The sequence below is a fragment of the Nyctibius grandis genome, chromosome 18 (genome assembly GCF_013368605.1).
Source record: "Nyctibius grandis isolate bNycGra1 chromosome 18, bNycGra1.pri, whole genome shotgun sequence".
NCBI lineage: Eukaryota > Metazoa > Chordata > Aves > Nyctibiiformes > Nyctibiidae > Nyctibius > Nyctibius grandis.
The window spans coordinates 7,071,349-7,088,345 of record NC_090675.1 but is presented as its reverse complement, the minus strand read 5'-3'; the positions used below and the strand labels follow the sequence as shown (position 1 = coordinate 7,088,345).

The 16,997-nt window shown below is 48.8% G+C and overlaps 1 protein-coding gene across 3 annotated transcripts in view; it reads right to left on the bottom strand.

Annotated features, from left to right (window-relative positions):
• Positions 1-371: 371 nt before the first annotated feature.
• Positions 372-16,997, bottom strand: part of MTMR4 (myotubularin related protein 4) — a 53,022-nt gene continuing 36,396 nt past the window's right edge. For all 3 annotated transcript variants that reach the window (XM_068415736.1, XM_068415737.1, XM_068415735.1), the window contains exons 8-19: positions 12,373-12,486; positions 8,480-8,676; positions 8,081-8,209; positions 7,659-7,770; positions 7,031-7,226; positions 6,366-6,551; positions 5,787-5,957; positions 5,510-5,664; positions 3,920-5,162; positions 3,449-3,559; positions 3,063-3,151; positions 372-2,651 (exon numbers count right to left, since the gene is read on the bottom strand). In XM_068415736.1, the coding sequence (XP_068271837.1) occupies positions 2,474-2,651; positions 3,063-3,151; positions 3,449-3,559; positions 3,920-5,162; positions 5,510-5,664; positions 5,787-5,957; positions 6,366-6,551; positions 7,031-7,226; positions 7,659-7,770; positions 8,081-8,209; positions 8,480-8,676; positions 12,373-12,486 (2,881 nt within the window). In that variant the 3' untranslated portion in view covers positions 372-2,473. The remainder of the gene's footprint in view (positions 2,652-3,062; positions 3,152-3,448; positions 3,560-3,919; positions 5,163-5,509; positions 5,665-5,786; positions 5,958-6,365; positions 6,552-7,030; positions 7,227-7,658; positions 7,771-8,080; positions 8,210-8,479; positions 8,677-12,372; positions 12,487-16,997) is intronic.

Sequence of the window (16,997 nt, the reverse complement as noted above, 5' to 3'; positions counted from 1 at the left end):
AAGAACACATCCTACAGCCTACCAGGCAAAAAGTGGTATAAACCTGCTGGTGAAGAGCTCCTGAATCCTGCCTCACAGCTCTTCCTCGGAAAAAGAGAAACTCCTCAGCGAGTCATCACGGGAGAGGCTGGAAGGGGCTGGTGTCCTGGGCAGCTGCAGGTTTTTTTTGGAAAAGAGCAGAGGGCCTCAAAGTAGGAGACCACAGCATAGACACACCTTTGTGTCCTACCCTTGATTGTTATTTGTGAGAAGGGATATTAAATTCTTAACACACCTTAAATCAAGGGAAAAGGCAGCAAGGAACAGCAGCCTGGGAAACACTGTGCAAAAAGAATTCAGCACAGACTAAAGAACGGCTCCAAACACAGCAGCACTAATATAGAGATTTTATTTCGCCTGTATTGAGTTGTACAGCACAGTTTGTTTGTCACAATGCTATCGAACTGATTTTAGAGTTTTTGGCCAGCACATTGTGACGCTGAAACTCACAAGAGCTAAAAGCAGTTTGGACTAACGGCCTGAACGGAAGGGCCAGGAGTACCTAGTTTCTGGCTTCCTCATTGCTTGCAGTCATTCCAACACGTGCAAAACAGGAGCAAATCCAATTTCTTCTGCCAGCTCAATGGTCACTCTTCCATGTCTGGCAATGACTGCAAGGTACAAGGCAGGGGAGAATCCGAAGCAAGGTGCCTTCTCTTCCCAAAGCCATATTGGTTGTTCCCAGTATGGAAAAGAAGCAGAGTCCAAGGAAGTACAGGGCCTTCAGATGATGCTAGCTTTGCTTGCACTACTGGGATTTACAAAACCAGAGGCTGACATACCAAAGTGCAGGAAAGGGTCATTATTCCACTCCCTCTGACGGAGATGACAAACCATTAGCAAAAAAAAAAATATAAAAATTGGGAGATCACAACAGTGTAAAGTACTTTGCCTTGTTAGTAGACCAAATGCCCTCACAGGTCCTCCCCACACACACAAAGTCTCAGCTCATGAGGTGCAGAACACATCAGATGTTTTCATTTAGCTGGAAAGAAAACCTGCATTTCAATGTTCAAACCATGTTCAAACTCTTCTTCCTCACCAATACCCACAGATTTCTTAGAGAGGAGGCAGGATGGATACTCCCCCAGGGATCTAGGGATTAAAAGCCCACCTGAAGCCCACCTTCTTCCTAAACCTTTCTAAAGCCAGTTCCTTTTCCTTAGAATGAGTTGGGATTCCTGCTCTCTAGTTTACAGCAGAAGCAGAGGGACAATTATAAGTTGGCAACTCCGAACTTTGACCACCGTACAGGAGACACAAAAGAAGTCAAATTCAAGAGGCATTTTAGGTAGCGCTGGGGCAAGTCAGAGAGATTGTTTTCCACCACTGAACAGATGCCACACGTCACGTTTATCGCTGCAGCTTGGGTGTAACATCCTAAAGTGAAAAGCACAGACCGTAGTGTCTACGTCAGCCAGTGTCCTTCCCCACTCCTGTTTTGGTATCGATGCTTCGTTCTCCCTTCTTCGGGTTACATTAAGTGCACAGAAATATATAGCAGCATTTGGACTGAAACCCTCACATACACCAGACAGCACATTCCAGGAGGTAAAACAACACGTTATGGCCTATACCCTCAAGGTATCAAGTTTTCAGGATAAAGAGCAGTAGAAGTGGAGAGCTGAGGGCAGAAAAGGGGAGGAGGAGCAACACAGGAACACACGAGTTCTGTTTCCATGCCAGGAGAGGATCAGGGTGGCACTCCTGTGTCAGCACCAGGCTGTGACACCACCGCAGACAAAGCAGACGGGCAGAGCAGAAGTGAAAACGCCGACCTCCCATCTCCCTGCAGTGCTGAGGGGCCGGGGCAGAGCCAAGTGCGTTCACCGATCCCAGCGGGGCGTGAAAACGGGCAAAGTCTGCTCGGCCCATTTTCAGCCAGAATGAATTTCTCTTCGATGCTCAAGAGAAAAATCAATTAGTGATGGCTAATGAGTCTTGTTCACCAAGCTGATCGCAAATCACACTCATGGAAAGAGAATCTACAGAACTGCTCCAGGCTGAGGCCCTTCCAAAGCAGATGGTACCACTGGGAGCCTGCCCTCTTCCTTCTCCTACAGCAGCCTGCCTTTGTAGGGGGGTTGGTTCTAAACATGCCTTTCTATTGCTTTGGGGGTACTTTGCACAGGCAAGATCTGTGAAAACATTGCTTTCCAGCCCACGGAAGAAAGAGGTTACAATCCTCTCTTTAGCCCTAGGTAGTCAAGACTACAACGCACAGGCCCACTGGTATCAGAGTGGGGACAACACACCATCCTCTATAATCTGGGCTCCTCTGCTCCAGACTGATAGTAAGACTGCTGAAGACAGTGCATTCAAGCTTGGTGTTCAGGTGTTGCACCAACGGCCTTCACCATTCCAGTGGAGGCAGAGTCACCCTTCAAACCCATGAGAGAAAAGGCTGGGCTTAGACCGGTCCCTTGTCTGGCATTCAGCTGGAAGCTGTGGCGATGGGTTTCTTCAGATGTTGGCTCATGAGCTCCCTGGCACGAGACACTTGGATGTGGTCATAACAGGAGTTACAAACGAGGACAGGGTCGTACAACTGCTGATCAGGGATGGGCAGCTTCAGATGGCAGCAACCAGCGCAAAACACATTCCCACAGTTCCTGTCAAGGAGCAAGAAAACCAGTGAAGAGAGAGCTGGGAACACCACAGCAAATGTTCAGCAAGCGCAAAGGATCCAGTTCAGGGGCAAAGCACCAGCCCTATTTAGGAGTTGTCAACATGTTTCTTAAAGCAGATACTGTGGTCTCCAGCACAAGCTAACTGGGTAGCACTAAAAAGGGATGAACGGGCATTACTACACAGGAGAAGGATCAAAGGCCTTGGAAAAATAGAAACAAGGCCAATGTAGAATGGAAATCTGCAGGGAATTTATGAGGCCTGGCAAATAAAGGAAAGACCTAAAACTTTCTCCTGGGAACTGGAGGGAATGAACATCGCAGACAGGCATTTTGTGAGCTTCATGAGAAACAGGCTGAGAAGAGGAGAGGAACTACAGCGAAAATATTGTTTACCTGCAGTGATGCCTCCGTTTGGCCAGCCAGAATTCACAATCGCAGTTAAAACAGTGTGAGGCCATGTGGTCCGGAACCCACCGTGTGACCTAGGGCAGACAGCAGAACCTCATCAGCTTCCAGTTTGTACCACCACAACAAGCAGGTCTCAGGACCCCAGCGCAGGTTGAGATGTGGCTTTGGGCAACAACAGGCTCGCTCAGAGCGAGCCCACCCCACAGGCCCCCTTCTTTCGGACACAGCAGCAGCAGAGGACGTGCTGAAGGACAAGGGTGGCTGCTCTCTGCCTTGCTTCCAGCCCACTCTCTGCTGCCATAACCACCAAAGTTAGCTGCAAAGGGACATTCTCTCCTGCTTCATGACAGCTACCAGAACAGGATACGTACCTCAGTCTCCTTCTTATCAACAGGCTCCCAGCTCGCTTCTGACAAGCAGTCTTCACTATGATCAGAACAGAAATCCTCAGTGTCGCTGCCGTCCGACTCCTTCAGACACGTCTGCAAAAAGAGACCAAGTCACAAATCCCCTCAGCTGCCTCAGTCACAGAGTCAAGGGCATTGGCCGCGCTCAGTACTTGTGAGGGGCACGTGGGTGGCTCCACAGCTCCCCATACAAGGGGGTAAAACATTCATGACCACATAGAAGCCATTGCTTGGCCCTCACGAAGCAGAGATACCTCTGGGTGGCATGAGGACATGGCACATGGGCAGTAGGGGAACAGGGCTGAGGAAGCATAGGAACAATCCTAACTGCCCACTCCAAAAGTAAGAGATGGAGAACTGTGCGTTGGAGAGGGAACTGAAGAGGGGGTGCAGAGCCGCACTGCCGGAGATGGGGTGTTAGAGGCAGTTACTTACAAAGTCATCCTCGTAGTCCATCGGAGGCTCAGCTGGAGGGGCGCAGAAGTGGCGGATGTCCAGGCGCAGCTGCAGCTCTCGAACCTGCCTGCGCAGCTGCTCCACCTCCTGCTTGTAGCTGGCCTCGATCTGCCGCAGCCTGTGCTGAATCACGTCTGTGGGGAAGGGGAGCCCGTCATCGTCCAGGTAGAGAGGAGGCACAGGAGAAGGACATTTTGGTGGCATGTGCTTGGGACCAGACGCTTGTTTCAGGTGGCAGGGTAGCCACGAACGGCTGGGCTTCCCTGTGGGGCCTGCAAAATGCATGCCGAGGTGGCCAGAGCAGAAGGAGGGTTTTGGACCTTCTCTGGCAGACCACTGGCCACTGAGACACAGGCCTGGGGCCCGCAGAGGTTTGCTGCTCAACCTCTTGCTACAGCAGCCATAGGAGGGAAGGTGTCTGGGTGCAGGCTCCCCATTGGGGAGCGATGTCACCATTCCTTGAAAACTGTCCCAGTTGGACCCCAGGAAGGAGAACTCGCTGCTTTGGCTCTGGGAAATGGGCTTGCGCCATTGCTCTAGCTGGACTCTCCCCAGCCGGCCAGGCTCCTCAGAGGGCACGCTCCTTCCAGCATCTCCTTCGCCGTTGTCTTCATCTGAGCAGGGGATGCCCGGGGCAGGGCCTGGGATGTCCTGACAAGGGGCGCTTGGTGCCAGGGACTCCTGGCTGAGAATGTCTGGGCAGGTGTTTCTCTTGGGGCAGCCTCCTCCATCGCACACCGTGCCAGTAGCCTTCAAAGGTTCCTGGGAACAGGTTTCTAACTGCTTGCTGGAACTGGTGGAAACGCTGTCAACATTTTCCTGTCCGGAAGGATCTGGAGCTGGACACGTGCCATCCAGTTCCTCCGTGTACGTTCCGTTTCCCTCTTCTGCCTCCAGAGAGACACTGCTTGCTGGCACAGAAGCCCAGCTGCTCAGTTGCTGGCTATGCCCTTCCTGCTCAGCACGACTGCTACAAGCGCCGTTGGCTCGCAGGGGAGCGTTTTGATCTTGCTCCTCTGCCTGCCGTGTCTCTCCCGCAGCCACCACACTGCCTTCGCCCAAGTGCAGCTCGGCTCCGTCAGCGGTGGCATGTCGGGCTTCCAGGCCCACCCGGACCTCCTGACAGTGGTTATTCAGGTTGGGATCACTGGAGGTACGGGTCAGCGGGCTGCTGGAGTCGCAGGCTGAGAGCAGGTCATCCATAGATCTTGTCTTTGGTAATCTAGAACCCAAAAGCAAAGCAAATCTCACAACAAAACTCCCGAAACTTCCCTCATTCCAGTCAAAACTGAGATGAGGGAAGGGAAATGTTCCTAATTACAGATCATGGGGTTGGTGGGGAGGGGTGGTGCAGCAGCATGAGCTGAAATGCATGGCACTATGGCGTGGCCTCTGCAGCCTGCCTTTTTAGGTGCAGCAGGGAGCTGCACACGTTCTTCTCCAAGTAGCTGGGACAATGCTGCAGAGCTCTTGCTCTCCATGGGAAAGATGAGAACAACAGGTAAAACTGAAGAACTACAATAAGCAAGGAGGGAAAGGTGGCCTGGGATTGGGGATCTAGGCTCTTACCTGTCCAAACATCTGCCACTGAAGTCCTGGCTCTGAGATCCAGAGGGCAGATAAATGTCCATGTCATCCTGTCCCAGAGGATGCGGCGAGGAAGCTGGGAGATACACTGCTGTCCAGACATGCAGCGCTCGCACGTGGCACACTGGATGCAGCACCTGCAAGGACCACTTCCCATCAGAGATGAATGCAAAAGGAAACCCCTCCAACCTCTCCCCACGCAGTCACTGGTGCCCAGCAGGCAGAGAGCCTGGAAAGCTGGGCCAGAAGCTCTGCTGACCTGCTCAGATCCTGGCATATAGAGAAGATTGTGGAAGTTCTTATTGCCAGCCCGCAGGAGGGACCACACGGAGCAGGTACGCTTGTAGATGTTGTGCATCTCTCGCTCGCAGGGGCTGTTCCCAAGGAAGGTCCCGTAGAGGCAGGAATACGTGTGCTGCACCAGCTTCACCTGCAGCATCAGAAGGGGAACAATTGTCAGGACCACCAGGAAAGGGTGTCTCCTGTCTACAGGGGAAATGTCTTCCACTCCTCTGGGATGGCTCACGCACTTCCTACCCAGCTGGTGACCCCGCTGCTGTCCTTTGCACGGAGGGCAGGACAGAGAAGGGACAGCAACAGGAATCACTTAGATGAAAGTCAAAATACCACACCGGAGGGGCAGAGCTGGACCCCCACAGTGCAGGTACGTCAGGAATGCCAGCAGAGAGCCCAAGCCCTACCCACACATTTTCCCATTTTTAATGAATTCAATTTTTGTTTTCTTTCAACTACAACACTGTAAAACATCATGGCCTTCCCTCTGCCTCTGCTCACATCTGGCAAGGGGTAAAGAGATGTTTGCCTGCGTATTTCTTACCAAAAAAGCTTCGTTAAATTCAAAGAGGCAAGGAAATTGCTTCAGAAGCTGATGAACAGCATCCAGCCACTGGAGAAAAACTGGGCACTGCTCGTTCTGATCTTCTACCTTCTCCTGGTGACCACAGCGATCACCAAACTTGTGACCAAAATCCAACCAATCCGATTCAACAAGCACCTGGAAACCCTGTGAATAAAAAGAAGAAACAACTGCAGACACTTTGCTATAGGCCTGCAGCATGGCAAGGCGAGCCCCATCCACCAGGAAAGCTCAGGACTCCTGCAGGGCTGGAAGGGAGGCTGCACCGGCGCTCGGTGTGGGAGCAAAGCTACCCGAGTGTCAGAGGTTTCCAAACACAAACTAACAGCTGTTATTTCTATCCAACAAACAGCCTGGAGAATATGGACAGTTGAGAGTAGGGAAGCAGCTGAACCTTGAACGCAAGAGGTTATTTACCACAGTACTTCACCAAGCTGGGCAGGAGTGAGGGCCAGTTCAATGAAAACGGGCAGAAAGAGAACATGGAAAAACCCAACACCCACAGCAGCAGCTCTGAAATCCCACTCAGCTTATTGCCAAACGCGATCCTGCTCCTTTCTCCAGAGACTCCGAGACAAAAGCTGCCTTTTAACAGACACAAATTAGCAGCGTAGCACAACTCATACCTCCATGGTCCTGTAGTAAGGGTCCAGAAGAATCTTTGCCAGCGCTACGATCTGTGGAGTCCTGTCCCAACCGTCTGAGCAATGAACCAGCACTGGACGCCCTTCTCTGTCAACAGCGCTGGAGACCAGCACTGCTGCCTTCAGCATGACTGAGAGGTGCTGCAGCCACTTGGTACTCTCCAGGGCTGAAAGCCAGCTAGAAGGTGTGCAAAAAGCAAGAACATGGTCACTTATCTCTCCAGTGAAAAAAAGACATATTTTAAGCTAAGTCTTTTTGGACTCCTTGGTGAAATCAGTCTTTTCTAAAACATGTTCAATAGGAGACAGACAGCCTGGGAATAAGTGCAAAGAATCCAACCCCTAATTTCAATTTTTCCCAGATACAGCTACATTTTGGAAGCCCTCCGAGGACACACACAACCCAGTGACACTGAGGCAACGCTGCAATCCCTTCTGGGTTACCAGGGATCAAAATAAGCAGCATTCAAGCACTGTGAGCACTTTCCTATCCCTTCATTTTCTGAGGTAGAAACCTGGGATAGGAAAAAGGAAAAGAGAGGGGAAAAAAAAAAAACAACAGGATATTAACAGATATAGCATCAAACTCAGCTAGAGAAGAGTCACTCACTTGCTGGGGTCCGGCACCTGACTGCAGACAGCACGCAGATACTGGAAACTGTTGCGGATGGAGTGGATGTTGGCCATGCCCATGAACACGACTTCACAGTTTGGGTAATACTCTGAACACAACAGAGACAGAAACATTCAGCGAGAGCTGCTGCCCCTGCAGCGACTGCCTCCGTACGCTTAGTGTAGCTGTCCCCTCCCAGCACCACTGCTGCTCTCCACGGAGGCAGCTTTTCTACCACAGCCTCATGGGCCAGCAGCGATACATCTGGAACAATGGACTTTGCACGAGCGAGAAGGGGCACATGCTCCCAGAGACTGAGTACCCAAAATGCTGACCCCACCCCCAGCTGCGCTCTAGGACCCACTCAACAAAGCAAGTCCAAGAAGAGGATGTTCTGGGATGTGCTCAGCCCTCTGTACCTTCACATTCGCAGCCGCCTCCCTTCGCCCTGTTGGCCACAGCCGCCGTGTAGGACCTGGCATCAAGAATCAGCAGCTTCTGAGGAGTTCCTGTGTTCTCCACGCCTGAACACGCGGTCAGGGATGAGTCTGCAGAGACAGCACTGACTGAGCCCCCGGTGCCTCCCTCCCTCCTACGACAGGCCTCCAGTGCCACCCAACGCTGGCCGTGAGCGAGCCCAGTGACCCGTCCCACACACCGCAGCCAAGGCGTGACAGGGCCCAGATGATCCATCTGGATATTGGCTTTAAACCTTGCACTGTAACAGCCCCGTCAGCAGCACCAGCAACACTGAGGCGTAGGAAGCACTAAATAATTCCCACGTTTAGGAGAGAGTGGAAGGGAGGGAGGTGTCTCACCGAAGTCGGCATCGCAGGCCTCGCTGCCGTCGCTGCTCCCGTTGTGCGGCACGCCACTGGATACCTTCACGCCGGGGTTCAAGGCACAGGCTTTGGCAATAGATGTCACAAGATACTCGTCGTCAGCATTTCGCCAGCCCCACCAGCTGATTTCAGGCTGGCTGCAGCGTGCAATCACCGCCCCGTTGCGCACGTGTCTGCAAAGGAAGCAAGAGCCTAATGAAGCCCCCTGGAAAGGTGAGGAGCAACCCCAGCAAACTTCACCTGCAGTCAGCACCTGTGCAACCCTCCTCACTGCTTATCTACTGCCTTTCCTCTTGCATTCCAGCAGTGAAACATTTCAAATAACCATTATTCATAACAACAGCGGTGACACGGAGGCTGTCACTTGCATCACAGTGGTGAGGAACAGAAGATGGCTGTGAGTAGCACAGGATTATCATTAATGACATCTCATAGAAAATACTGATGATGACTTTAAACTGAAGACTTCCACTTGTTCAGCTAAGTCAAAATACTGTGAGGTCCTTTTTCTTTCGGTGCCATCCTCCGTTGCTGTTTTGTTTTGCAAGGTGACTTACAGAGCGGTCACTCCCAGGAGATCTACTCCTGTCTTCAGGATCACTGAAGGATGGTTAATGCAGACAGCAAAGGCTTTGTTTATATTAGTAAATGAAACAGAGCCAAGGTGTGGACTTAAGCACCAGCCTGTGATCATCCAAGCTTGTTTGTTAGCACACCCCCAGTTTTTGGCCTGCGCCAACCAGCACTTCCCCAGACAGTGCCTGAGCACGTTTTTGGGAAACACAGGTGCTGTGCCAGGACCTGCTCCCAACTGGCTGTGTGGATGTGATGGCACTGGTTTGGGGTGCAGAGGGTAGAACAAGAGTTTAGCTGTGTAGCCCACTTGAAGTCAACGGTAGCCTGCTTCATGCAATACCACAAACATTGCCAAAGCATCATACGAAATTCAGAAAACTTCTTGGTAGCACAAACTTCTCAGCACTGCCACAAATGCTGGGCAGTGTACGTCCTTGAGGTTGCCAGTTTCAAGGGACAGTGACGTGCCAATGAACACAAGGAAATATGGCCAGCATCGATGAGCATGAAGTCATCAGCAAGCAGAAAGTGTAGCAGGTGCCAGTGGACAAACAAAAACCACAACTGAGCTTGCAAGCAGCTCCCCAGGTCAGAGGAGCACCCATAGCTTGACTCTGCATTCTCTTGCTGATCTCCCCAGCACAAGCAATATGAAGCATTTCAGTTCTTTTCTTACTGGGGATTTTTGTGGAGGTTTTCAAAGAAAAAAAGCTCCTTTCTTGAAACTGGAATGGCAGAAGATACCATAGTGTTTTAACTTATGTCGACAAAATTATTCTTTAGGGATCCTCAGTTTAGTTTTAATGACTCAAGACCCTTTCAGAATCCAAAGCTGGAGTATGAGGTGCCGTTTAGTTTATCAGTTGAGCTTTTACAACCAGATTCATTCAGAGCACAAGGCTAAAGCACCTCCGATATTGTTAGTACATGCCATTTAACCCAGACAATCACCCAGAAAGCATCAACTAATACCTCTCAAGTCCCCTCTCTGTTATTTTCTGGCCATAAGAGTGCTCATCCACTACGCAAAGTCAAGCAGTTTAGCTTAAAACACAAGAGCGAGCTGAGAGAGGGTTTACAGAGCTGCCACCTAAAGGTTCCCAGCTGAGATGCATGTATGCAAGTGCTTTAACTTCCCCAGTCTCTGGGTTAAGCTTCCAGCATGATCTGAAAGCCTGAGACCAAGTGCTCAGCCGTGGGGCTGGAGCCGTGTCCACTCTTTGCCTGCACCTTCCGTGACAGCGGCAGCAGCATGAACACAGGCAAAGGTGATGCAGCGTGTCTGTGAGGAGCTCTCTTGCTAACATAGTCCCAAGGTCTTCTGAAGGTGGCTGTGTAGACAGGGAGTAACGCTGAGCAGCGTTACTGTGTATACAGGGAGTAACGCTGAGGAGCGGCTGGCATACAATGCCAGTTTGCCTCTGTAGTCAGCTAAATAATTAATTGCATCCTTTGCATTGTTTTAAAAGTGAATTGTGCCTGGAGGCTCCTGCATCTCTACTGTGCATCTCCACTGAGGACTCAAAGATGGAGACACAAATTTCTGCTTTGCTTAACAGCTATATCATACTTTTTAAAAGAAAGCTGATAATGTGGTACCATTGGTGTCGTGTTTTACAGATCTGACTGTGACCCAATGAATTCAGCCTTGTTCTCCAAAAGCTCTGAGGTCTACCAAACAGCCCTGCAGTTACCAACCCCCTGGGATGCACACACCTGAGCCCACTCATCCACTCTCTCCTGAACTATGGGTGAGGAGGAGCAGCTGAGTGTGAGGCTTTTCATTTCTTCCCTTCCCCTTCCATACAGCACAAGGCACTCCAGAAGCAGCTATGGCTCTCACAGACCCTCCTGGCCAAAAGACTTCAATCTTGAGGGCAAAGGCTAAAGAGTGCATGAAAATGAGAGATACATATGGGCAAGCACTTGTCCTGTCTTGTAATATCACTTGTCAGCATCTTCTAATCTGATCCCAGGCTGCACAGGGTTGCAGCTCAGCTTGTAAATTACTGGGTACCACTACAGTGATATTATAAAGCGAGGAACAAAATAATTGTTAGAGTAGCAAAAAGACACGGCTCTGCCCTCGGGTGGGGAGGCACACTGGGACAGTCTCCAGCACCAGGCCATTTTTAGCAAAAGTAATCACAAATACAATTAACATCTCAGCTGACTGGGCTACAAAGAGGGAAAGGCTCCACATGATAAGCAGTGCTCGTTACTACTCTGCTGTAGAATTTAGTTCTTCTAGAAGAAGTAATACTCTGTGTTTTGCCATCATCTAACAGTAAACCACTTAACATGAAGATGGAGAATTAAGGGACACATAAATTCACTGGATTTTGTTTCCTGGCTTTCATACTTCCCAGGGCTGTCCTTCGTTGTGCAGCTTGGATATTTTAAAAGCTTTTTATATTTGGATTTAGTAATTGCTAACACAGAGTCTAAGGCTAGAAACCATAATGTATATTACAGCATGCTCACTGGTTGGGTGCACCTATTCAACCAGTCTCCTCTTAGCTTCAAACACGTCAGTCTCCTACAAGACATTTTTGATGAGAAACCACTTCTTTACCCTGAAAAGCCCTGCTTGATTTGCTGCCTACCCTCCTGCATCCCCCTGAAGAGATTATTTTTGAAAGGCTGACCAGGGAATAGGTACTCTGTATATTTACTAGCTATTGGATCAACAAAGTTCAGCCACATGCAAACATTTCATTCTGTTATCTAAATGCTGTCAAACTCTCAGAGCTCAGTCAAAACGGAAGTGATTTGCACTTAAACCTCCAGGCCTGAATACCTAGTTGAGAGCAGGGCCATACACAGGGTCATTTTGGCCAAGACTTCTTTTCAAAGTAGCAGCTAGGCAAGTACTGATCTGTGAAAAAGTTTTGAAACTCAAAGAAAGAGAATCTTAATTCAACAGTGTTCTTGCTGCATCTTCCATAGGAGGAAAGTCACCCACACCTTCAGATCTAACCGAAAGCAGGGAAGAAGCTACCAGAATGTTGTTTCTCCTTTCTGGAGAACACCCTGCGTTACCATTGCAGACTGAGCACCTAGAGAGGCTGAAGTGTGTGCTGGGAGGAGAAGGAGTCCTGAGAGCGGCACGTTTTCAGGTGGGAAGCAAAAGGAATAGGCAGCATGAGGACCAGGATGCAGCTATCGCTGTCGCCTCGCTCCACAGCCCCGTACGCACGCTCTGCTCACCTGGCTTCACAGCGCCCTGCACAAGACTACGAGGAAGAGGGCATGGGTTTGGGGGAAGAGCGCTATTTTGGTTTTGTGTTTACCTGTACACCACAACAGGGATCCTTTTCCACGATCTAAATGAAGCCACGTTCTCTAGCTCCTTATCGGTGATCCAGACAGGGACCAGCAGCTTCTGGGGATAACTGGAACAAAGCCTGGAAAAAAAGAAAGGATGAAGGAAAGATGAGGACTCGGCAATCAAAAATCTGCACCAGAGAAGCAGTGCAGAGAGAAGGCAGGAGCAGCTCACATTTCCCCACGTGCAGCATGCAGGACTTTGGCTCTTCCTCATCATATCTGTCTCGGCACAGTCTCAACATGGGAAAAGTGACCCAAAAAATGTTGTCAGGAATGAGCTGAGAGAACACAACCTCCTTTCCCATACTAAATACCTCAGTACTTCCCAAGGGTGTATTTGGAATATCCTCTGGATTTAAGAATTCATGAGGGTTTAGGGGAACAGCCCTTAATTTATGTGGGGTTTTGGTTTTCTTGCAGCACTGGCAACCCCAAAAACGCACACAGCTTCTGGTAAATGATGATCTGCCACTTTCTGCCCTGCAAAAAACAGGCCACCACTTATCAGCTTGACACATTTCTCTGCAAGGAAGACTGAACTCTGCCCAGAAAGATGCCAATGGTGATTCCATGTATGCTACAATGAAATGACTTGAGGGAGATCTAAAAGAATATCTTGTTTGGTGGGGTGCCAGAAATCAGATTCCTGATACACATCTGAACATATGCCAGCAGCGAGAAGAATGTGATGGGCAAGTCCCTTCCAGTCTGGTCCCCTGGGGAAGAAGCTCACAGCGTGCGCTGGGGAGAGAGCAATACGAGTAAAATGAAGCACAGGTAAAAATCCAGGAGCATCCTGGTTACTGCAGCTACTCTCCCACCCCTGACGCTCGCAGCACAGGGCTGCACGCAGGGCACGTCACAGGCTGCAGAGACAAAGCACTGCCTGGATGCTGGACCAGCTGAGCTCCAGCAGCTCAGGCAGACAAAGCCCTACATGACAAGGAACATCAAAGAGCAGCTCTGGCTCTAGGCTATAACCCACATCATTTAGAAGGAATTTCAGGGCAGATGGGAAGCAAACTGAGGGGGGTGAAACTATCCAGCCGTAAGCTCCGGAGGGCAGCCTGGTGTTCCCCTGAATCCAGGCTATCCCCGCTGATGGCGATAGGCACGATACACCGCTTGGTATTATTTAGTTTGTGATGCTAGCAAGGGCTTGCCTGCCACGTTAGAGGATGGCACTTCACGTGGTGTCTAGACAGCTGCTCAGAAAGCCCCGGGCAGAAGACAAGCTTGATCTCTGGGATGAAAACAACAGGGCACAGAAGGGGAATCCAGGGAGCAAAATTAAAGCTGTCAGGTAAGAAGCTGAAGACCAGGATATGTGTGGTAGGATGTCTAGTCTTGGACGTCTCTGAAATGCCTCAGATTCCATGTGTAAAGTTGGTCAGGAAATTAAAGAAGCATTGAAGTGTGACTGAGAATAAAGGTATGTGAAAGAGGGTTTGCACCTATTAAGACCTGGAGGAACTTTTGGAATAGCTGAGTCTATGCAAGAAGAATGAGCTTCATCAAAATGAAAACAGAATCAGTTCCCTGGCACTGGGAGATGTCTTGAACTAAAAATTAGGGACAGTCAGTAACAGAGAGGTTCAGGAGCATATTTAAGAGTTAAGTCACTAAACCTCTGCAGCCTTAGGAAAACAATAAGGACTCAATAAAATTCAGGTAGGAAACAGGAGAGCCTCAAGAAGTTAAGCCAAATTTAAGCAGGATGCGTAAAAGCAGGCAACGAGGTCAAGACAAACAGACCTGTGCTTCTCGGCTAGAATCCCAAAAAACAAAGCAGAGGAACTGAAAAGCCAGGATTAATGAGTACGTTGGCTTAACAGCATCTTACAAACTTGACAGAAGGAAGATTATTAGTGGTACCCTAAATTTCAGAGTACAAGCTTCTAGGAAGACCAGAAGAGACTGAGCTAGTGAACAAAGTGTGGTATGTTCCAGGAAAATGTGAAGGTAAAAAAAAGTGTAAGAGGTACCAGCATCAACAAGCAATGCAGAATGTGCACGGACTCAAATACGAAGCCTGAAGAGAAACAGGATAGCATCGGGGCTACGCTACCAACCACTGGAGCGACAGTAACGACATCCACGAGCTGCTGGAAGAGAAGCAGAAAGGCTGCGAGGGCAGAAATTGCCATGGGCGACTTGTGTTGCTTCCACGTAAAACGCATGAGCATCACGACATCAGCTGCTTCTTGATGCTACCAGCCAAATAATACAAAAGCACATAACTCCTCCTTTGGGCCTAAACTGCTCCAAAACAGAATAACCGAAAAATCACTTTGTTACAGTATTCATCACACAGCAGAATGCAACAATATTTTTAGAGGGGCCTCCCACAACAGTAACAATGAGTTCCAGAAAGGGGCGGGGGGGAAGCTTGCAGATGATATGATGGTTATTTAAACATGCTATTAATATAAATGCATCAGAAAGATCTGGTGGAGTTAAACAGTGAACAAAAGAAGGATTTTAGAAGTCAAAGGATATCCTTCAAAGAAGGGAAGTGTTTCCAAAGGACACAAACCTGAGAGGAGCCAAATGTGCACCAAAATTTAAAAAACTGAAAAGGAGACACGTCGTGCAGTTTTTGAGAAATGACCTGTTAAAAGATTAAAACTCTGAAGCCCTTTATCAAACGTCTCGGAGATATCAGCCTGCTACCAAATCTGAAGGTCTGAAAGATCAGCAAGATCACAGCAGAAAATCACAGGTATTTGTGTTGGTGTTCAGCAGAAGAGTGCACAGAGAAGCGGCCAGACCTAACCCTGTTTTACAAGGGGACACAGCACAAGATGATATTAACACGGAAACTTCTGCAGGGGAAGTTTTAGAACAATCTGCTAGGAACGAGGAGTAACTAATCACCAGGACTAGATAATGCTCAACATTTCCACAGCAACTCAAACACGCACCAGGTGAATGATTAACCGAGATGTGTAAGCTATTGCTGACATTGGCTTGGGTGCCAGAGGAACGAAAGGTGGCAAACACGATATTAATTTTGTAAAAAGGTCTCTGGGGCGAACATGGGAAACCACTTAAGTCTGACTTCTGTACAAAGCAACCGACTGTCACGGTGCAAGGGTAAATACAGTGCGCTTGGGAAGAGTCAACATAGCTTTTGTGGAGGGAGGTCGCACATCGTGTATGTAGGGTTTGCTGGAAACATCCCTGAACGAGCAGATACAGCTCATGTGGCTGCTGGATTTGGATTTTCAGAAGGGTTTTTTTTTAAATTTTTTTGTGTGTGTGTATTCTGTTACAGGTCGCTTACCGAAGACTTGAAGGAAGCTCCTCTTACGAAACAGTAACTCTTGAAAAGATGAATAGTACAGAACTTCAGTGGTCATTTTTCACAATAAAGGGAGTCCTATGGGGAACCGTGCCTGTCCCTGTGCTGTGCAATACACTCACATGTCACGTGGAAAAGAGACAAGCAGCGAAGCAATGCGGGTCACAGGGGGTGGCCTGAAACACCCCTGGGACCACGCTGACCCAGAACACAGCATGAAACATTTTTGAAACTGTGAGGTTTGATCCCAGACAAAGGTGGCTGTAGCAACACAAACACATAACTCGGCACAAGCCACACCTACGGACAAGGACCAACGAAGCGTCTTCTGACCACAAAGGTAACAGCCAGTCCAGTGAGAGAGATCCTCCCTCATGGGATGCAAAAACATGGGGTTTATCCCTAACGGTCCTTGTAGACTTATTGTCTACCCGTGGCAAGAACACTAATTATCATTTTTCCAATAAAAACGAAGGATAGTATTAAAATTTGTAGAGAATTGTAACAAAATAAGACAAAATATGACAAAATATGAATTAAGAGCACTCACAGAGACAAGGAGGAAACATCAGCTGTCTAAAGCAGTAACACAGAACTCCAGACAGCTTTTTCCTCATAAAATCAAAAATAAATAAAACCACAATTGTAAAAAGATCAAAGCTGAAAATGAGCATCAACAGTGAAGGAAAGGTGAAAGTTTTTTTCCTCTTTGAAGGAACTATGCGTGCACCAAACCCACCAGCATTAAGGCCGATAGGAAACAACTCCTATTTCGGGCAGCACGGGTGCACCAGATTGGGAACGCCAGAACGCATCCGTTTCTCTGGGTATACAGAGCACTGAAGCTGTGAGCGCCGTGCAGAGATCATGTAATAATTTTATTGTCATTGTATGCTGAAATAGTGTACTTTTTATCAAGACCGAAGGAGTGGTTATTATATGCTTGCATTGCTCTAATTTTATGATGGCTGTCGCCAGGAAGAAGATAATAGTTTCCAGATAAGGACATCTCAGAACAGACTTGAAAGACAATGAACAAAGCCATTACCTTGGAGTATCCTGTCTCTAACAACACTGTTTTGCCAATGCTGGGAAATAAAAGATAAAAGGCCTATAAACAGTTAAAAAGTAACCCGATTCCTGTGAATAGAGGCAGGTGGTAATGATCAAAAGCCAAGGCAGGATTTAAAGACACACTCCCTGAAGGAGCAAGAGAGAACTGGTTTCTGAGTTGCACAAGCAAATTACACCAGCTTTGAGATTTCGGGATGTCTGCAGGAAGCT